At 30.1% G+C, this 23,114-nt stretch overlaps 2 protein-coding genes across 4 annotated transcripts; both read right to left on the minus strand.

Annotated features, from left to right (window-relative positions):
- Positions 1 to 283: 283 nt before the first annotated feature.
- On the minus strand, positions 284 to 2,407 carry LOC107892973 (uncharacterized). The gene is made up of 5 exons (XM_016817982.2): positions 2,269 to 2,407; positions 2,044 to 2,158; positions 1,745 to 1,961; positions 850 to 990; positions 284 to 643 (listed from the first exon to the last, which is right to left on the minus strand). The coding sequence occupies exons 1-5, from the start codon at positions 2,346 to 2,348 to the stop codon at positions 519 to 521; spliced, it is 678 nt and encodes a 225-aa protein (XP_016673471.1). The 5' UTR covers positions 2,349 to 2,407; the 3' UTR covers positions 284 to 518.
- A 17,051-nt stretch (positions 2,408 to 19,458) lies between these two features.
- On the minus strand, positions 19,459 to 22,902 carry LOC107891946 (F-box protein PP2-B11). 3 transcript variants are annotated; one of them, XM_016816874.2, is made up of 3 exons: positions 22,607 to 22,902; positions 20,087 to 20,197; positions 19,459 to 19,957 (listed from the first exon to the last, which is right to left on the minus strand). In XM_016816874.2, exons 2-3 carry the CDS (start codon positions 20,164 to 20,166, stop codon positions 19,555 to 19,557), a joined length of 483 nt encoding a protein of 160 aa, XP_016672363.1. In that variant the 5' UTR covers positions 20,167 to 20,197; positions 22,607 to 22,902; the 3' UTR covers positions 19,459 to 19,554. The 3 variants fall into 3 exon arrangements, with proteins under 3 accessions (XP_016672363.1, XP_016672361.1, XP_040957690.1); XM_016816872.2 differs by having other exon boundaries at positions 22,179 to 22,902; XM_041101756.1 differs by having other exon boundaries at positions 20,987 to 22,819.
- Positions 22,903 to 23,114: the final 212 nt, after the last annotated feature.

A 23,114-nucleotide genomic window follows, 5' to 3' on the forward strand; every position in this document is an offset into this window, starting at 1 on the left:
TTTCATAATTGTAAACTTTTGCACTTAATCCCTAATATATTATCTGCTTTGTAAAAGTTAGAATCAGACTGGTTGAAGTGTTGAATCGATCAAATCATCAACGTTCAGTTTGACCAGCTTGTTCAAGTCAATTGAATAAATTATTAAAAGAATAAAATAGAAAAAGTTGGTTTCATCAATCCAATTTCTTATTTCACACTGATACTCCGACCAATTCCCAATCTAGTCCAGTTTTGAAAACAGGGCATAATAGGCACCTCACATGCTTAAATCTCTACATGTATATCATAATTGATCATCAAAGTTTTTCAATATGAGATAGAAGAGTTGCAACAACTATTTGCACCATAGGAGAAAAACTCCAAACCGTATTTCTACATCTAGATCAGTTATACATATTGACAGAAAACAGGGATTTAGATTCTATTCATAATAACCAAAATTAGAAACTTTGATGAACATATCTCATAGCAGTTAGCATGAGTTAAGTTTAGAACTTACTGCAACAGGGACTAGTATCAATGCCAGTCTACTATTCCACCAAAGGTTGTGGAGCCCACCCCTTCCCATACTTCGCCATAGCCAACTTCCTCGCTGTCCACGCCTTCCATGACACAGTCCCACCACCCACTACCATTTGCATCTGCCACCATGGTAACAAAACATTCAAATTTCTTACTTTTGCTATCAAACAACAACCAAGGCTTACGCCTTTTTCATCATTTTGAAGTATTTTCACTGTTTAGTTTTTCTTTTTTTCAAATTCTGTTAGGCATAAATTAAGTCCGAATAGCATAGGTATATGAGATGACTAACCGAACAGAAATTTGAGCATTAATTATTACTTACAGTGATTATAATGGGGCTTTGGTTTCTTGTTGCTTGTAGAACACTCCTTTCTTCCTCTTTTCTTTATGTTTTGTGGATCATCATCACCTTCCTCTCCCAGAACTAGAAAAGGCTTCCGTGTTCTTCTTTGTTCATCTACACCTGATAATCCACACAATATCAACCAAAATTTTATAACTCCTTATGTAAATCAAATTCTAAACAGACAACAGTTATGTCAAATTCATCAAATTTCCTATATGGCAATAAGAGATGTTGCAAGCAGGGTGTAACTGAGTGGTGCTGAGCTCTAGCTATAAGAAGTGGAGCAAAAATTTGACTCAGAATTCGAGGCTCAGATGCTTTATTCTAACTCTTCAAAATTCAAACTTGATTTGGGATAAATTTGAACTAGTTAAGCTCGCTTAATTAGGTTTAATTAAGCTCATTTATTTAATAAATAACGAGCTAGATCCTCGTACTTGACTTTATGTTCAAGTATTTGTGCTTCAACTCGAATTTGATATAAAACTTTCAAATAATAATTTCTAAGTTACTCAAATCAAGTATCAAAATATTTAAATTTGACTCATTCAATTGCTCAAACTACTCAATCTTGAGTCAGTAGAATTAGAAAAAATTTCGAATAACTTGCAAACATACTTACAACCAAACTGAAAACAGAAATCTATAAAGGTTGATAACTCATCATCACATATTTCCACTTGATTCAAACTCTTTATTTTCCTTAAAATATTTTGTCCAACATTTTTATTAAACACGTTACTTGCAACCTACAAGTTGTAGATTCATTAATCTTCCATTCTTTGCAAATATAAAGCATAGTTTTTCATATTAAGGTTTCTGGCTAAAAAAAAAAAGAAGAAGAAAAAGTAGAACACACAGCATTGAATACCTTCAAATGGATTCCGTTTTTTTCTTGAATTTTCTTCTTCACCAACAACGCTTGAACTTAATACACTATCTATTTTCTCAGAGTTATCTTGCTTGAACTGCTCAAAAACAACTTCATTAAGACCATCAATTTTCTCTTCTTTCTTCCTTTTGTTCTGCTTGTCAATAGGTTTCCCTTCATTTGAAGATAATAGCGACGAAAAAGGCCTTGATTTCTCCTACCAAAATTTGGGGTATTGTTATAAAATTCAAAAGAAAAAAAAAATCATTTTCTGGGTAACTGAAATGGTGAAAATTTACCTGAACAGTTTTGGGAATACCCGAATTTCTGGGTAGCTTTTGATTTAGAAAATCTGATAATGATGTAAGCTTCTTCGAATCTTTGCAACGCAAATCCTTCTGTACTTCCTTGGAACTAACTTCGTAAACAATTTTTACCCCCCCCCCAAAACAAACAGAAAATTAGAATGGAACTCTAAAAAAGAAAGAGAGAAGAGAGATAGGACTGATTCGAGTTTTGCTTACGAATGGGAAGGACGTGAGAGAAACGATGAAGCAATAGAATACTGTCCAAAACCCCTAGTCGGAGTCTGCTTTGAATTCATTCTTCTTTTTCCACTACTATTGTGCTTCAATTTTTTATTTTTATTTACTTTGATCTGTATGTTTTCTCGAATTTCTCTTTCTGGGTTTTGGCGCCAAATGTTTTTGAAAATTTCAAGTTGTTTCTGCACTCGCGGTAAAAACACTGGCAAAAGGAGTTACAAATAATAACCACTGCTTCAACCAAGTATACTATTCAGCCTAATTAAATCCAATTTTTTAATTAAAATACGTTCAAATTTCGGTTAAAATCAAATTAACCGATTTAATTGGTCTAATTCAAAGGTCAATTAATTTTTTTTGAAATTTCAATTAACAGTTAATTCAGTTCAAAATCGAATAATTAACCGAATTTAATAAATAATATTATATATTATATATATTAGGCTATTACTAATTCGGTTAACCGAAATATCTTAATTCAGTTATTTATTTGAAAAAACGTGTAATTGTTGTTACAATTTTAAAATGTTAAAAAAGAAATATTTAAAAAATTTAATACTTTGAGTTAAATTTTACCTATTGGGGCCGGAATTTGTCCAAAACCCCCCGTGTTAAATAACCAAAAATTCAATTTTCTTTTATTTTTAAATATCGAATTATGCTAATATTTATTAAATTTTGAATCACTACTGGTTTCTGTTCGATTTAATTTCACATTTTCAATTTCGGACGTTCCTCAACTTGGCCCATTAATTTCAAATTTTATAGCGCCATTAAATTTCAAATTTAATTTAATGAGTAATTTGATACATAAATTTTGATTTTAGTGTAATTGTACACATGAAATTTTGATTATAGTTCAATTATACACATTTAAAAAATATATATATCAAATTATATTTATATTAGATAAATATAATTATTTGTATATGTAAGTTATATCAATAATTGTGTTAGCAATTTGTGATAATTAGATCAAATTAAAATTTCATATATGAAATTGTACAAATTAAAAGTTCATGACCAAAGTTTATTTACAAATTTATATAGTTCTAAAATTTTACTATTTTTCTTGTATATTTTACAAAAATGCAAAAAAAAAAATACGAAAGACGAAAAAAATTACAAGGTCATTGAATTTTGAAAATATTACATCTTGGTCCCTTAACAATTCTTAATCTAATTCCTTTGTCTTCTTTTGTTGAATGATGAATAGATGAGAAGAGAGATTATGAGATAAAAGAAAAAGACTTGAATGATTTGAAAACTGAGTAGAAATTTGAAGTTTAAAAGATGTAAGAAGAAAAGAAAAAAAAAGCCTAATGGTGGAATAGATGAGAAAATGAAAAGCAGCCAAAGAAAACCTTAAATGAGAGATTTTTGGGTAAGAGTTGTACAGTTAATTAATTTATTATAAAATAAATTTATTAGTATAATGGAAAATTCAAAAGAGCATTTATTAGTTTTTTTGGTAAAATAAATCTTGTGCCTAGGATTATACCTTAAAAAATTCTCTCGCCAATTAAACTACAAATCAATTATTTGTGAATTTCGATTCAAATTTAAAAGTTTGACTCCATCAACCTAATTTTATGTTGAGAAGTCAGCAATTTAAATTCCTCCAACTTAAACTTGAAATAATTATAACAAATTAAATAAATATTTTTAAAAGTTAATAAAAACAATACTTATAAATTAAATTATTATTTTGTTTTAATTATAACTTGTAAATGTAATTATCATTGTTTATGATAATATCATATGATACTGATAGCAACAGAAGTTGATTGAGTCTTAGCTCAATTGGCATCGACATTAAAAGGACTTGAGTTCAAGTACGCTGAAACGCATTATCTTCCTATTTAAGGATTGAGGAGGGGTTATGGGTATTTTTAGACATTATATTAAAAAGAACATATATGATAAGAACCTATAATGATATTAATGTTCAAAAAATAAATATTTAATCGAAAATTATATTTTGTCTATTTATTCCCAAGTAAAATTGATAAGTGAAGAGAAATTATCAAAATACAATACAATATTCCAAAATTTTTTATATATTTCAAGACCTCCAAATTTTTTTATTTTGATTTTGTTTTACTATAGATTTTGGTTATAATTTATTTAAAAATTCGAAAGAGATTTTTGACAATTTTTTTTTGTTTTTACATATTCTGATTGATTTCTTCTTATCCCACAAATTATTAACAAATTTTTAATTAAAATAATGTAATTAACGAATGACATCAAAACTTGAGATTAAAAATATTATTAACAATAGAATATTTATGGTGAACATTTAATGTAAATAAAAATAATTATTTTTTTTCTATTAAAAAGGTTTTACTTTTTATGGTTTTATATACCATGAATTAATTAATTTAAATTGATAATAATTTATTATATTTTATTTCAAACATATTTCGGATAATTATTAATTTTATAATAAATTTAACCAATTAAATAATTACCTAACTTTGATTTAATTTTATTTTAAAACTAACAAATTAAACTTTATCGACTTTAATAGTCAAACCTAAATCATGCAAGTAACTTGATTTTAAACTTATCTATTCAACATAATCTTTGTGTTAAATTAAAATTGAATTACTAAACATGAAATGATCATAACCCGATATAACCCGAACCTAAAATGATCCGATAAGAATTACTCATGCACCATGGTGTCGTTACATTTATACATTTACCTATTCAATTGAATCAAGTGATTGTTTGATTAATTGTATAATTCTATTAGTTTGATCAATGTTCATTGTATAATTCATTAAATTGAATCAATGATTATACAAATAATGTCATAATATTTCTATAACGTTAGTATCTAGAGGAGTGTATAATTTATCAATACTTTTAAATTGATCAAAAATTTTAAAATTAAACATCAGTGGCCCAAAGTTTTGATATATTTCACCATATGATCTTGAATTCTAAATATGTATACTTACATGCATCAGTTTAATTGGATTAATGATTGTAAGATTAATTACAAGGTTAAATATAAAATTAGTACCCGAACTTATCCACTTCTCCCAAATTGGTACTTATGGTTTTTTTGGTCCCAATTTGATGCCCGGACTTTTTTTCTGTCAACTAAATCAATACCCGAGCCTAATGTCATTAAGTTCAAGACAGATGGTAGAATAAGACTATGACACATGACATAAATGATGTCATGATGATATCGTAATCTAAAAAATTAAAAAATAAATAAAAATATTTCCATTTCTTTTCATTCTTTGTATTTTTCCACTTTTTCTTTTATTCTTTGTATTTTTTCTTCTTCCTCGTTATCCAACATAATCCCATTCTTATTTTGTATTTAAATTTATTTTTCATGTTTTTCCTTTGGTCCTAACAATTTTAACTCCAAATCCAAAATTGCACCAAAATATAGAGTATTCAAAACTAATATTTGGGTTTGATTTCTAGGAATTTCAAAACTTATTTTTGGGTTTGAATATCATCCGATACAAATTGAAAAATCGAGCAATTTTAAGCCCAACACCCGATTCCCTCACAAGCTATTACTTCTTCTTCCTTTCGCCACGGTTTCTCTTCACCTTCCTCAATTGTTTCCTCCCAATTCCAAACGTTGTTTCCCTAATTGTTATATAAATCCCTTAATGTTCATGGCATTTCACTCGCCCCAATCTAAGTTTAAATCTCAATTTGATTTTAGTTGCGAACTTGAGTATGACCAAAAAAGATAAGGCCTCGAAACGAAAATTGAAGAGTTTGAACGCCAAATTCCATGGACTAAAACAAGATACGAGACATATAAAGGAAGATCAAAGATGCATAAAAGATGAATAAAGAAAGATAGGAGAAAGGTTAGAAGATGTTAGACGCCAATGTGATGAACTCAAACTAGAAATAAAAACCACATCGCTTAAAAAATAGAAAAGAAAGTGCAAATGCTTATGAACAAACTAAACCAAACCAAACTAAATTCTCACTAATAATATAAGGTTGAAATTTTTTATTAAATGAAAGAAAAAATAAAAATTGTTTTAAACAAAAATGCTAGATTTTGGATTTCAACATCATAATCACATGGAAACTTTGTATTTATTTTTTACACCGACAAAGACCCACCACTGGAAAATCCATTGCATGGACCCTGTAACACCCCTAACCCGTATCCGTCGTTGAAATAGGGTTACAAAGCATTACTAGAATTTACAGATCAAGTAAACAGATATTTCACATCATACAGTATTCATATCAGAAATCAATCATAAAGTCCCTTATATGAACCCTCAAGGTCCAAAATATTCATTAGAAATAAGTCGGGACTAAACCGGGTACTCAAATTTTTTTCGAAAAATATCAAAATTTTTCAAAGATGCAAGGGACACACGTCTGTGTGGCTAGGCCGTGTGTTTCACACGATCAAGTGTAATGGCCTAAATTCAAGGTTATTGGAACAGTGGTTTCGTAGCCACAAATCTGATTTAAAAATAAATTTATTTTAATATTTTTGCATGAATATTGATATGATAGGAAAATCGTATGAAAATATAGATAGAAAAATTTTACCGATTTAGTGGTTAGTTAGAAAATGAAATTATTGAAGAAATTGGGTAAAAACAATGTATCGAGACCTCGATCTCATAAAACAGAGTCAAAAGTATTTTTATAAATATTTATGAAATGTTAGTAATATGGTATTAAAATTTCGTTAGAAAATTTTAATGTTTGGGTAGTCAATTAAGTGAAAAGGACTAAATTGAAAAAGGTGTAAAAGTTACTGAAAGGATTAAATAACTCAATTGTTAAATGCGGAGGGACATAAATTGCAAATAAGCCCAAAAGAAGATATTTTGGGCGGCATAAGCTGAGAAAAATCAGGAGAATTGGTGAAATAAGGGTAAAATGAGAAAATAACAAATTTTACTAACATAAAAATGGGACCAAATTGGAATATCTAGAATTCTCTTTATTTTTCTGCATTCTCATCAGAAAAAAACGTCCTAAGGGTTTATTCAAGCTGGTTTTTCATAATTTTTACACCAAGTGAGTTAATCCTTACCTTTTTCTTGTAATTTTTATGTTTCTAAGACTTTTACAACTAGGTCCTATTACTAAATTCATCAGTTTTTGATTTCATGAATAAAATTGAAAGTCACCATGGTTGAGTGCTGTAAGTTTATGATAAAATAGCATGAAATTGAAGCTTTAATTTGTTTATGAGATGATTTTATTAGGTAATTTCAAAACAAATTGATTTGTAGGACCTAATTGTGAAAAGGTTTGGAATTAAAGTCTAGTCCTAAAATTCTGATTTCCAAATGTTATAAAGTAGTTTAAAGTGATAGAATAAAGTGTTAATTGATAAAAATAAGCTCAATTGAGAGGTTAATTGAGCAGGGATGAACTTATCATTTATTGAAAGCTTATGGGAAAAATGGTAATTAACATCATGTACTAAAACAGTTTTGGACAACAACAGTAGTCTAACTTTGAAAAATCACCAAAAATTTTAGAGATCAAATTATAGAATGAATAAAACATGAAATTAAATATTATTGAGTCTAGTTTCTTATAAAAGAAACGGTGTAAGCAATGGAATTGTAAATAATGAGATATAATAGATTTTGTGAGACAATGTCAAAATGAATTCGGGTTCCCCTGTTTTGAATTTTGAAAATCATCAAAAATTGGAGAAAAATAATTATGGGCTTAAATTTATATTTTTAAAATCCTTAATGAGTCTATTTTCAAAAGAAACAAACTAGAACTTCATCCAAATTCTGTACAATGAGATAATTAATTTTTAGTGAAGAGGGGTCGGAACTGTCGAATAGTGAAACAGGGGAAACTTTAAAGAATAAATTGTACTTATTGGCTGAACAAAAAATTCTAAAAACTTTATGATAAGAAGATATGTGAGTCTAGTTTCTAGGAAAATTATTGGATCTTAATTTTGAGTTCCGTAGCTCAATATATAAATAATTTAGTGATTATGACTCAATGAGACAACTTTGAATGCACTATAAATAATAATGGAATTATAGAGAATGTTACATATGAACATGAAATGTAGTAGATTAATGATTAAATTTATTTATTTGATCCAAAAAATTCAAATACGAAGCTAGATGGAGAAAAATAAAAAGTTTGAGATTAGTAGATTTTTGTTTACAAACAAGTATCGAGGTAAGTTCGTGTAACTTGAATTATATTCTTAAATGCTTGAAATGTTTGTTAGTGATGTGAATATGATTTGAATGTTCATTCTATGAAAATTTATGAAACATTGATATATTTGATAAAAAGGGGAAGAAATCCCGGTTGAATGGAAGGAAAATTCGATGGATCCTTAAAAAGGAATTGACGGTAAAAAGGATCTAGCCCGGCCGGGTGATCCTATCCTGATATAGCCCTCCCGAAGAATATGTGGAAAATGGATTTAGCCCGGACGGGTTATCCGAATTAGGGTCTGAATTTAGCCTGGACTGGTAATTCAGATCCAAGCTCATTAGAGTAATTGTCATTGCAGGGGATTTAGCCTAGACTGGTAATCCCGACAATACTCTATGAGTTTATATTGCAGGGGATTTAGCCTAGACTGGTATCGCTAGAGGTACTTTCGGAGAAGATGGAAGCAACCTTATGGAGAAAATTGGAAGCCCTGTATATGACAAAGTCCCTCGCAAATTGCTTGGTATTGAAACAACGATTATATACATTCCACGTGGTAGAAGGTGAGTTTATTAGGGCTCACACTAGTGAATTTGTAACTCTTCTAAATGACCCGAAGAACGTTGAGGCCAACATAGACGACGGAGATTAGGCAATGTTACTACTTTGTTCTTTGCCCTATTCATGCAAAATTTTTTGAAAAACCTTGATTTACGGGAGAAAGAGACTCTTGTTTGAGGAAGTGAAGGGAAATATTTTGAGTAAGGATAAACTCGACAACGAGTTAGGGCCAAAGAACAAATCAGATGGGCAAGCCTCGGTTTTGGTTGCCAGAGGAAGGCAACAATCTAAGGATTTGGGTCAAGGAAGATCAAGGGCACGATCTAAGCCAAGGAACTGCGACAAAGAATGTAGCTATTGCAAAAAGAATGGTCACATAAAAAAATGTTATAAGCTTCAGAATAAAATTAGATTTTTTCTAGTAGGGTATTATTTTTTTTATATTCAGTAGTGTAACATCCCAAAAAGTAGGGATTAGTAAAATCGAGTTTGTGAATCGAGAGGCAGGGTGGTCATGTTCTAATTTTTGAGATTACCCGTGCATTTTTAGGAAATAAATGAGGTATTGGTTTGTTGAATAAGTGTTAGTGAAACGTTCCTTGAAACCAAAGTTCAAATCCCTTCTATCGCATCATTCTTATTATTTTACAAATTTTGCATCAAACCCTAGTATGTGACACACCTTATTTTTAAAATAACTATTGCAAAATTATTTAAAAAATAAGTAAATATCCTAGTGGTTAATTGATAAATGGAAAATCAGGGAAATTAGATTAAGGTATCAAGTTCGAATATTTTCCCTTGTAAAAGAATTAAGTTTTGTAAACTCCCTTGTTTTTTTAATGTGTGTGCCGTCCATACCCTTAATCCCTAAGTATAAATGTAACTTTTTCTTATATTTTTAGCCTTTAAGCCAATTTTTCCCTACCCTAGTCGTTCACCCTCTTCCTCTCATCTTTTCTCTTCAATTTTTTTCTTTCTTCCCTTGTGTGTTGCCGCCCAAGACACCAAGATTTACCATTAATTTCTTTTCTTTTTGCAGCGGGTTCTTGCACCATTATTTTCCTCTTCTTTCTGTAATTTTATCATAAAATTTAAATTTAAAATATTAGCACTCAAGATCGGCCTCCATTGATGCCCCAAAAGAACTTCATTGTCGCCCTTTTCACCTAGCTTGTGTAAGTTCTTGTTTTCTCTCAATTTCTTAATGAATCTTGTGAGTTAAAAAATTCAAAAATTAAAATATGGAAATTAGGGTATTTTTAATGATTTAATGGGTATTTTCCAGATTTTTAATTGATTTCAAAAGTGGTTTTAAATCAGCCCCAAATTGGCCACCGCGGGTGGTGGCGCGCATGCCTATAGGCAAGAAATGGGGCTATTTTTCTTTAATTATTTCCCATATTTTCCAACATGATGTTGGGTTCTTGAAACTGTCCTAATCAGCCTTTAATCACATGCTAGTTAGGGAAATTTTTTCTTGATCAATCGAAAATTCGGATCTGACAATTCGGGAAGCGTAAGTGTAGGTAATTGTAAAGTAGTTTGTTGTTTCAACATAGATATTGGGAAAAGGTTATGGATTGATTAAATGAATGATTTTAATCAATATAGCTACTTATTTTCCATTATTTAAATGTGTTAGGTGCCGACTTAAACGCCCTAAATCAATAGTAAAGCTGAAAGACATTTGCGCATACGATTCGCCTCAAATCAATGTAAGAAATCTAATTAGTTTGGATTCGAAAAATAGTTGTAATTGTGATGATTAGATTGAACCCATAAGTGGGTGTTTAAGGGCTGTTTAAGAGGTGTAATAATTGAGTTCAATACTTATATTTAATTTAGGTCCGTTTTAAAGTTTATTAGAGAAATTGCAAGATTTGCTAGTGTGCGGCGAAAGAACATAAAATAAGGTGTGGGATCTAACTCAATAACTTGTTTGATAATAAAAAATATTATGATTAAATTGAGGATTTAGCTTGCTGATTGGGCTTGGCTTAATAGCTAAATAATTGAATTTGTAAGCGACCGAATTAGGTACGTTTCAAGCCCTAACTATTTGGCACGATAGTATTGTTGCTAGTTTGACTGAATGGTTGAATGGTTGACATTGTCATGAATGTTTAGTTAATTTGATATATGTTTGGGTTGTATGTATAGCATGATTATGAATGAAATAAGGCTTATGCATGGTATATTTATACAAGTGATTTGTTATGATATGTTTGAAAGACTACTATACATGCACACAAAGAAAAGTTGTAAATAAACATGAAATTGTGATTTGTTGAATTATACCATTTTATTGGTAAATTGAAAGTTGGAATATTATTTCCATTTACTGAAAGTATTTGATAAATGAGGACATATGTTGAAAATTTCAATTAAATGTGAAAGTATTGATGTATGGATATGCATGAGATTGTGTGACATATTACATGTGCATTGGGGCGGGTTATTTTGTGGTTGATGGAGGAGTTTCATGGAGTATTGGAGGCATATAAAGTCTACATTTATACGTAGTCAGTGCAGTGCACCTGGAGTACTGAGGGGAACAATAATTTACCGCATTTTTACTGGCAGCTTGTCTACATTTTTACTGACATAATTTTTTATATATTTTTATTGGTGGTTTTAACCACAATAGGTTTAAACCCATATTGTTTTGGAGTTCAGATGACAGGTTCTAGGGATCTTATGGTGTGTAGCTGATGGTTTGGGTAGGAACCTTTTTGCATTGCATCATGTTCATGACATACTCGAATATTATTGATTTATGTTACGTATTGTATCGTGTAACACCCCATACCCGTCCTGGACATTAGGCCGAATATTGAGATTGTTGGAACGTCGGCACCCCTACGGCACAGCGGAAAAAATAAAACATCCGGTGATCCTAACCATGGATCCATGTGTGAGGAACGAATCGGGGTGAAATAAAGGTTTCGAAATTACCGAATCTTTATTCTGAGTAGACAGTGACGCCTCGGCAACGAGTAATCTGATCTACTATCGAACCAAGCCGTAATCTATCGTGACTCCAGCCTCTACGTAATCTACCCAGTTGACAATGAACGGAAGGAATCCCCAAAACTGTTTTGGAGAAGACTTTGCTTTGACGGCTGTTAGACCCCCAAACAAAGAAAAACGAGATTTTTATATCTATTTTCAGGGTTTCTAGAAATTAAATAAATATAACAATGTTTTTAAACTGAAAATTATAATTACATTAATTATAATAATGATTTCGGTAAACTATATATTTATTTGAATTTATATACGAACCAAATTCATATTCTCATTATGCGTACAACAACCTTGTACATATAATGTATTTGATATTTGATTACCCAATTAAATTAATTCTATAATTAATTTAATTCAAGCGACAACCAAACACAATACCAACTATGTTTTATTCCGTTCATTTCAACTATAGGGTGTGACCCTGTAGGTTCTTGTAACATTAATAGTAATACTAGAACGATTCCAATGTTACAAACGTTTTTAAATTTTGGTCTAATTACTTCTTAAAAACTCACAATTTTGACTCTTTTACAAATAAATCACTTTTCTACAATTAAAGATATTTAAAACTCATTTTCAAAAATTGATTTAATTTTCTAAAAACCATAATTGTAAACATTACCGATATGCCATGTCATAGAATTCTGAACACTCGAAGGCTAAAATTCTTAAAATACCCCTAAAACTCCTAGGCCCTAGTTTGGGGGTGTGACATTTTTGTGTTGTATTAATGGTATTAAATTAATGATTGTTACTCGAATGAATGATAACTCATGCTCATACACCGTTTGACATCGATTTTGATGATGACTATGTAATGATATGAAATTCCAATGATGGTTTTGTGTTCTTTTATTAATGCTAACATGATTCACTATATTTGATATTTATGTCCGTTTGAATAACTGTTCGACTCATATTGAGCTTTCATAAGCTCACCTCCATAGTGTTTAACTTTTTAGGTAAACCTCGAAACTAGGACCCGACATACGGAGAATCACCTTGGACCTCAGACTATTTTTAATAAGTATTAATCAGTCTCTATTGGTTTTTGTTTTGTAATTTTTAATTATTTTTTGTCTGTGGCTTGGTAACTTTCCATTTGGGGATTTTTGCATTCATGGATTACTCAAGCATAATAACCGGAAAATGCATGATATCGGGCTTAAGTAAAATTTGACATTGTTCTATAATTTCCGATGTATTGCAAATGAACCATTTTTGAAAAGAAAACAAATCGATAAAGCAACTAGTTTCCAAAATGACTTGAAAAATGGTTTTTTCTACTGCATTAGTTTAACATCAAGTTTTTACAAAGAAAAGCGACAAGCAAATGATTTTTCTAAAACAACACTATTAACAATAAAATGAATATTAAGTACAGTTGACCTAAAAAATGAATGTTTTAAACTAACACAAAAGTACAACTACAGTTTTTCTCTAAAATAAGTTTATTGAAGGTCTTCAAAAGTAATGTAAGTTAGTTTAGCGATTTCGGTGGCTAATGCAGCGTTCTCAATCTAGTCATAAAGTCTAGGCCGGGTTTGGGAGGTTACAGGTAGCAAATTAGATTTTTCCACTATGAATGCTTGAAAAGGTATATGTTACGGTTTTGACTCTCCTCAATGTGATAGCAGAAAAGTATTCATGAGATAACTAGTTTAGTTGTTGTCTTCCTTTTTATGTTGTTAGTTTTCCAAAATAATTTTATTTGTTTATTTTAGTAACCATGTTCTATCTTTTGCCTAATTAAATTATGCTCTTTGCATTTGTTCATTCAATTTTGGCCTATAGAGAAGCTAAATTTGAACGATGTGGACGAGTGTAAATATTTTTATATCAGTCTTTAATTCAGTTTTAAGATCAACCATTGATTGATTTTAGATTGGGTTTGGGTCAATTTCAGGAGGTTAATTTATGAAATCAATTGTACATACCATTATATATATCAATATAAAAGATTTGATTGTGCTTGGTGTTACGAGTTAAATGACACCAACAGGTTTTAAACTAGTCAAATTTATATATAAAGGACAATTATATTATTTACATTTTAAATATATTATAATTTGTAAAAATTACTCCTTTTCAAAAACTATAAACTCTTTAAAAAAATAGAATTCTTTTAACAATATTAATTATATATATGTAAAAAAACTAATAAATCTTTATTCAAACAAATATAATTTCTCACCCAAAGAGTGGGTGCCATTTTAACATTATTTCACAATTTCTATTACTAATATGAGAACTTTTTTAATTTTATTCTAAATTATTTTATAAAATCATAATAACTTCTTGCTTTCTAGGCATATTATTCCTGCTGAAAAAATCATTCAATTGAAGTTTTTTATTTTTTAAAGTTTTGGAATTTTTTTGACAAAATGGTAGGAGCATTTTTATGACCATTGTTTTTAGACATTTAAAAATTATATAAATTATAATTAAAAGTTAGCTATTAACTGATTTAACATTACAATAGAAATTGATGTTTATGTAAAGTTAAACAAAATTAAAAACATATTAAAGTGCTTCAGTTTTTGCCCAAAAAAGTGTTATATTAAAAAACAATTAAGTATAATTTGTCACTAATAATAAAGTGGCACATCATACTTCATTATATATTTAGGGTTTAATCAGAGAAGGAAATTGAACATCAAACTAAAAATGTATAAAAAAGAGTAAGATTTATCCTATTTCAAAATTATAGAAAAATAATTATTAAACTAACAAAGTTAGATCTTATTCTTTTTCCTAAAAAATATACAAAATTTATTTTATTGAAATAATTATCATTACTAATTTCATTAACAAAAAAAATCAAAATATTACAATTGAGATTTTCTTATTTTATTTTACTAAATTTACATTTTTCCCACCCATTTTATTTTATTTTATTTTTTTTCCAAAATAACCTTTTCAAGTAATTATTGAACATGAATTATACAAAATGTGTAGATATTTTTAAATATTATGTCATTCTATACAAGTAAACACGCGTTATACATGTGATTAATTATTAAGATTTTTGTTTCTATTAAAGATACAGGAACATTGATATCATGTGCCGTTTTTTTTAAATTCTAAATTTTTTTTTTATCATTTTGATAAATATCCCTACTTAATTTAAGTTTATTTTTTTTATTAATTTATAATAATATAAACTATCATAATTTTAAAAAGTAAACATTTATACTATTTTTTTTTATTTTCTCAATCCTAGTATTACTACTTTTTCTACTTTTATTGACATTAATTACTGTTGAGTATGACTCTTATTTCAGTTAAATTTAAGAATTATTCTTCCAGTTAAACTCTGTCTATTTGTTTTAATTAAACTCTGATTAGTCTAGATTATTTTATTATTATCTCATCTATGAATTTAACCTATAAATAGGCTCTTTTACAACCTTAGAAAATTACATCCATTAGATATTAGAACTGATAACACTTTTAGAAAATTTTGTGTTTACGTTTTGAGGGTTTTTTGTTTTCGGGTTTTCGAGGTTTAGTTTTTATCTCCATCTTTTGTAATCTTCGTTCTTTTCCCATTATAGTTAAATTATCTTTGTCCGTGGTTTTTTATCTTTTTTGGAGGGGTTTTTCCACGTTAAATTTGTGTGTTTAATTTATCAATTTCTTCCACTATTTTTACTTGTTCATTGTTTAATCAGGTCGATCCCCAACAAGTGGTATTAGAGTTAGTTCAATTTTCGTAAATTAGCCTGTTTAAAAATGGCAGCAATAAGGTTTGAAATTGGGAAGTTCTATGGTGTCACAAATTTTAATCTATGACAAATTTGGATGATGGCAATTAGTTCAAATTGGCCTAAAAAAGGTTGTTGGGGAGAAAAAGCCTAAGAATCTAAATCAAGCCGAATGGGAAGAGCTTGATGAAAAGGCCTTGTCTGCAATCCAGTTGTGCCTCGCGAATACAATATTGTAGAAGGTATTGATGGAGAAGACCTCATCTGTCTTGTGGAAAAGGTTAGAAACTCTTTATGTGACTAAGTCTCTAGCTAGCCGTTTAGTGTTGAAACGTCGTCTATTTATGTTTCGCTTGAACGAATGTGAGCTTCTTAGAGATCACATCAATCAATTCATTACTCTTTTAAATAATTTAAAGAAAACTGAGGTTTAGATTGACGATGAAGATCAGGCTATGCTATTATTGTGTTCTTTACCCCCTTTCATACAAGTTTTTCAAGGAGACCCTGATTTATGGCAGAGACAAACTCTTGTTCGAAGATGTGAAGGGTCATTTGTTGAGTAGAGACAAACTCGACAATAAGTTTGGTTTAGATAGCAAGGCAGATAGGCAAGCTTCCGTTTTGGTAGCATCAAAGAAGCGAGACAAAAGGCGTCGCTATTATAAAAACTTAGGTCACGTCAAAGCAGATTGTTATAAACTGCGAAATAAAAGAGCTGCTGGGAATAACTAAAAAATAGAAAAAAAATATTTTCATGGTCCTAAAATATTAAATACAGGAATTTTTGAATTATAATGAAAACTAAAATCTTTAGTCCCTATCCATCATTCGTAAATGAAAGAATATTCTTATTAGAATCGAGTGAATAAATTTTGTGTTTTCAAAATAAAATTACTTTTTATGTCTCAACAATTTAATCAAATCATGTGAAAAAATAATTTTTGAATTTTTTATTAAAACAAATTGATTCAATCATATAATAAATTTATTAAAAATTTGAATTGTAATTAAAAATTGAGATATAAATTCTTAATTTTTGAATTTTAGATAATATGTATTTAACAATATATCAATTTTGAGTGGGTGCTAAAATCTTTCTTGTGCAATCAACTCTCAAACTTAAGTTTTTCTTTGGATTTTAACATAGACTCAAAATCATCTTTTTAAAATATTTTCAAAATTTCTTTTAAAACTTTTTAACTACATGATTGAATCTCAAACTTCAATTAAATACAAGGATTGATAACATATTTTGACCAAATATAAATATTAAACATGGTAACTGATTAATTAAAATTTGCATTCGATTTAATGCTATATTTTTTAATACATGAATAAAATGTTAAAAGTTGAAATCTCATTAATTTTGAAATAATTTAGAAAAATAAATTTATCTTTTTTTTTAGATTTTTTGAGTAAACTACAAAAAATACCTTTAAATCAAAGGAAAAATTACATTTCAATCAATTAACTTTTAAAAATTACGTAATAATCACTAGTGTTATCATATTTTAGTCACTCGTCTCATCCGTTAACTTTCATCACCCTTTAACGAAATGATGATGTGACATATTAACTCAAACTATTAATAACTAGTTTAACCCTTGAGTTATAACTAAATATTAATTTTAGATTTTTTTAATGGCTAGATCTTTAAAAAATTAAAAAATAAAAAAAATGTCGTAAAATTCTTAAAATATATATGTGAAAAATTCATAACTTATTTTCTAAAATCATAAAAAATTAATATTTAAAAAATTTAAAGAAATTTTAAAAATTAATAAAATTTACATTTCATGTAAAAAATTATTGCTTTGCATTATACAACAATCATAGCCTAAAACCCTCAATTTATTGAAATTCGCAAATCAGAGTAACAAAATCTAAATTAACATCCAAACTCATGACCAAAAGCCACAATCACAATCAAATGGGCAAAACGGTGTACTTTGGGATTTAGATTTATTAATAGTCAATTCTTCCTTCTTCTTTTTACCGGTAAATATCTTAGTCATTTTAGAAGCTGGAAATGGCCATAGCCTCCAACCATTAAATAGGCAGATAATGTACTTCAGCATATTTGTATCCTCGTTATTATACACTAGAAATAATGCCAATATCAATTAAACTAAAACTCAATTGGCAATACCAACTTAAAATTTAAGTATGGTTCAAAAAGCGAAATTAATTATTATCCTGTAAGTTAACATGTTATGTCATTATTTTGTTAAGAGATAGTTTATTAAAACTATACATGAATTTTGATCCAATGCGTAATATCATACATAAACTTTGATTTTGTGCAATTTTATATATGGAATTCCAATTTGATTCTATTTTCATAAATCACTAATGACATTATTGAATTAACATAATTTTACGTTGATATATTGCATACACAAACAATTATATTAATCCAATATGAAGATAAATGTATGTATTTATTTCTTTAAATGCATACAATTGAATCAAAATAAAAATTCTATGTACACACGAACTACAATTCAAGTTTCATATGTATAATTGCGACCATGTATCAAATTGCATATTGGACCAAAGTTTGTTTAAATTTGATATTTATCCTTTTTGTTAAAGGGGTGACGAAAGTTAATGAATAAGTGACCAAATTGTAACAACCCCATAAAATAGATGACCGTGATGTAGATTTTGAAAGTTGAATAATCAAAATGTAACTATTACCTTAGTTTAGTTACTATTTATGAATTTACCCCTTTTTTATCAATTGAATCAAATATCTGGTTTCGTCATATGCTTTTTTTCTTTTCTTTTTTTTGGGGGGGGGGGGGAGAAGTTTCAAACCAAGTGGGCTATCTATTCTTGATTGAACCAACCAATCAGGTCCAATTTTCTAACTCCAATTGAGATTTCTATCCAAACGGTAATAGAAAGTCTTATCTTTTTTATCAATGAATCAAAAAGCCAAATTAAGGTTAAACCATGATACTATGATTGGTTACAAAATAATTATTCAATTATGTGTTTTTTTTCATCACTCAATTATAAAAAAATTACAAAATAATCATCCTATTATTTAACATTGTCTTTCTTTTATCACTAGTTGACTAATGTAAAAATGGAAACACCCGAAAACCCAAAATAGTTAGAGGACCAAAACAAACAAAATTAACCAGTTGAGTAATCATTTTATAACTTTTCATAATTGGGTGACCAACAAAGAACTTTACTAATAGTTGAGTGATCGTTTTGTAATTTTTCATAATTGGATGACCAAAAGAGAAAAAAAATTCATAGTTGAGTGACTACTAATGTAGTTTACCCTAAATTATATATAATTTCAATAGTAAACAAGTACTAATATAGACTTATCAGTCTGATATATAGTATTAGAAAATAACTACAAAACTACTAGATATCAAGTTTAAATCCAGTTTACTTGGAAAAAGAACAAAGGCTTTACCAAGGCAATAGTACTACAAGCCTGCAACTATTGTAAAAGAAATGCATAAAATGACTGAAATTTCTTCACTCAAAAACCAAGCAATAATTTCAAACTCTGAATCACTTCCATAACTATAGCATACCCAAGGTTGCCTACACTCCACTGCGTATGGGTTATATTTTCTAAGTTCTTCCCATGTATTTGGCCATACTCATATCCAAAGATGTGCTGGACATTGGTGTCAAATACGGGTATTTCAGGAAAAATGAAGAGTTCAGGTAATAAAGATATACCATGCTAGCAAATATTCCCACTAAATATGTTGTATAATGTCACAAGCAATAATGTTTATCATACATAGTATGTAATTCTTTTCTATCTGCTATCTTTAGGCCGAATATCGATTCCTTCAATAATGAGGCCCTTCTTAAGGGTATAATTATCAACTTCCCTTAAACTACAAGTAGCTTTCCCATCATCCCCATGTTCATTGAAGAACTCACCCAACTTAACCTCCATCCACCCATCTTCTCTCTCGCGAGAGAATTGAGGAATATTTGCTGAAGGATCTAGGAATATACGAAAAGTTCGCCCGGCATCACTTTCTCCTAACTCGACATGCAGGTCTACAGGTTTTTTCTCGAAGCCGTATCTAGATGATGAAAATTTATAGACAAGGTAAGCTACATAAGTTGTGTTAGGAGACAAAATTTTAGTCTCTATTGTTCCCTTCACATCTAGCCACCACACTTCTTTGAGCTCAGCCACTTCCGAGAATCTAAAAAATGCAGTCAAACATGCATTATTTTACGGGAAATAAAATGTCAGTCCCTAAGACAGTATAACATAGCTACATAGTTATTTAACTTTTAAATACAATAAGAAAAGAAAGCAAGAGTAGGCACACCTAGATTCAGGCACACGTTTCCATCTCCAGTACCTAGGCGTGTTTGCCCAAGCAATTGAAAGCCGTCGAGCCCCCAGCATATAACATTTTTTCCCTGTTGCGGCCAAAACTCTGTATAGAAGAATCAAGTTAGTCAACATACTGATCTTCTTTATATATATCAACAGATAAGGAAAGGATTCCACAACATTGGCCATTCATTGATGCTCAAGTTACTAAAGACTCAAGATCAAAGCACCATATGCAATGATTAATTCTACAACTACACTTCCAATGAATTCTCAGTAACTTATGATTCATGTAGCAGTTGTAATATATGCAACACTTCAGGCTCATATATTCCGGGTGAAGTGAGGCGGAGTCTGTCAATTCTTAAGGGTTACTACATGAACCAACTAGGCTATCAACACTACATAGATATTATTCCTTTCGCATATGAGTCTCTTGCTACCGTAGGCATCAATGTATCTAAGTAAACTCAATGTCTAATATATTCTATCTCTCTAGTCTTAGCAGGTTTGCCCTTTTTCACAGTTCTTTTTCCTGATTGATTCCAAAATTCCAATCATCCAATCATTTATATGGACTGCCTAACATGTTTGCTACAATTTGCACCACCATAAATTTGAACTCCAAGCTATTGGCTCTTCAATTTTCCAGGAAAATTCCAAACATAAAGCAGACTAGGCTAATGGGGTTCCCACAAAGAATAACACTAAAGCTAAATTTTCCATAAAAATAAACACCCAATAGATTAGATTAATTATGAATCATACACTGGGCTACCCTAATTTCATCAAAAGAAAACTACCCAAATCTTGAAAAACCCATATTATAACATTTAAAAAGAAAAAGAAAATTAAAAACAAAAAATGAAGATAAAAAGTTTTACCATGGTACCGTTGTCAATAATAATGGGGTTCTTGCAAAGATGGAAATAAAGCTGTGCTTTGGACATGGAAGAAGTCAACAACTTGGAGGATGATGATGATGAAGCATTGGAAATGATATCATAACAATCAGAGGGAAGAAATTTTCCCCAAATGGTATCAGAATCAGCTGCCGATCTGAAGACCGGAGAGACAAGCTTTGATCGGCAAACATCGGTTGGGGATGTCAAGGAAAGGATGTAAGAAATACACTCTTCTGGTAATATGTTGGTAATATCTGTTCTCATTGTTTGTTTTTATGGCTTTTCTACTTCTCATTTCATTTCCCAGTTTGGTCGCAGTTGTTGAGTTCTTAGTTTTTTACCTTCGATATTTTCGGGGGGCTTAATATAGAAATTACCCTTTACTGTCACCTTCCAATCTTTATATCTAATTTTCCTTTAAAGAAATGGTATCCAAATTGGGAATTTCTACAATCAGCTTCACTAACAAAAACTTATGAAATTCCTTTATCGTTTTCCTAATAATTTTAACATTTTATCAATAATTTAAGGATTTGTTAATATCCAACTATAATCAATAATCACATCATCCAATCACGTAATAACATGTGACAAAAAACTATATAAGTAATGCTATGTTATTATTTACTAAAACACATACGAAAATAAAAATAAGTTGTTTTTATTTAATGGATTACCGTTTTGTATGATATTAATGTTTTAAAATTACAATTAGTCAATTGTAGAGATGGTTGAGGACGACGGAGGTGAAAACATGATTGGAGATCGAAACACTAAAAAGGTCCGCTTTAAGGGTTTGGATTTTGATTCGGAAAATGATATGGTTGTAGACTCAATCCTAATGCCAGAAATCTCATGGAGGGATAAAGTCTTGGGCCAAGGGCCTCCTAACTCTGGTAGGGATGAGGACTTTGAGCTTTTAGATGGAGACGTGGTGAGAACTATGGTTAATGGTATACGTGCTATTAGTTTCTCCGAGAGGGTTCAACAAATTCTTATTAGAGATCTGGTGACTACGGTGGTGGTAAAGCTACTTGGTCGAAATTTATCATATATTATACTGCAGAATAGGATTCATAGCCTTAGGAAGCCTTCCCAACAGTTTCACCTAATGGGTGTGGAAAATAGATATTTTCTGGTTAAGTTTCAGAGTTGAGACGATTATGAGAAAGTGCTTACCCAGGGGCCATAGATTGTGCTCGGTTAGTATCTCACGGTTTAACCATGGACACCAGAGTTTAACCCTCTTCAAGCTTTCCCTAGAAATACTATGGTTTGGGTCAAATTGCTTGGTCTTTTGGGCTTCCTCTATAAGCGCCAAATCTTGGAGAAAATAGAGCGTCTGATAGGTACGGTTACCAAGCTTGACTTTCAGACGGACAAGGGGTCGAGAGGGAAATTTGCCAGGATGGTTGTGTGTATCAATTAGAGGAAACCTCTAGTCTCTCAGATCCTGGTTAACGGGGCAGTGCAGAGGGTGGAGTTTGAATTGCTTCCATTCATTTGTTTCTCTTGTAAAAGGTTTAGCCATTCAAAAGAAATGTGCTTGGGTGTGGGGACTTCAAAGGATGTTGTTATGGGTAAAAGTTAAGCGATGGAAGACTTACTGGAGGTAGACAAGGTGGTGGAGCCGTTGGATTTGTTTGGGCCTTGGATGATTGTTGAGAGGAAGTCACGGTGAAGCTCTAAGGCTCAGCAAGGTTTAGAGACGAAACTGACCGTGAATAACTCCTCAAATTTGCCTGGAATGAGAATTGCCGAGATGGTGCGATGGAGGCGATTTTTTTGGGGATAAGGTTTCAAAAGGGGGATTTTCTAACAATCAAGAATCAAGGGAGTCTATCTTGGGTAAAGAAAAATAATGGGTTAGTGTAAAAAAAAAAACAATTAGTTTCAATGTTTTGGGACGAAATACTGTGGTTGGGTTGGATTCTTTAAATGAAACGAGGGCTTGGTGTATAGTGAGCCTGCTTTAACTAAATTGGGCAAATAAAATGGGATGATGGTGGACCCACCAGGTTTTGGGAATACGGCATTTGGGAATGCTGAAAGTGCCAAGTCTATTGGGCCTGTTTTATCAACTCAAGGAAATAGGGCCTTAGAGGTTCCAATTAA

This window comes from Gossypium hirsutum, chromosome D09, assembly GCF_007990345.1.
Source record: "Gossypium hirsutum isolate 1008001.06 chromosome D09, Gossypium_hirsutum_v2.1, whole genome shotgun sequence".
Taxonomy (NCBI): Eukaryota; Viridiplantae; Streptophyta; class Magnoliopsida; order Malvales; family Malvaceae; genus Gossypium; species Gossypium hirsutum.

Bases quoted from the DNA above. Each gene is read 5' to 3' on its own strand.
- LOC107892973 (XM_016817982.2), bottom strand. From the start codon at position 2,348: ATGAATTCAAAGCAGACTCCGACTAGGGGTTTTGGACAGTATTCTATT. The intron at 1,962-2,043 runs GTAAATTTTCAC...AAATTTTGGTAG, and splicing joins GTATTCCCAAAACTGTTCAG to GAGAAATCAAGGCCTTTTTC. The intron at 991-1,744 runs GTATTCAATGCT...GTGGATTATCAG, and splicing joins AAAACGGAATCCATTTGAAG to GTGTAGATGAACAAAGAAGA.
- LOC107891946 (XM_016816872.2), bottom strand. The intron at 19,958-20,086 runs GTGTGCCTACTC...TGCATTTTTTAG, and splicing joins AAACGTGTGCCTGAATCTAG to ATTCTCGGAAGTGGCTGAGC.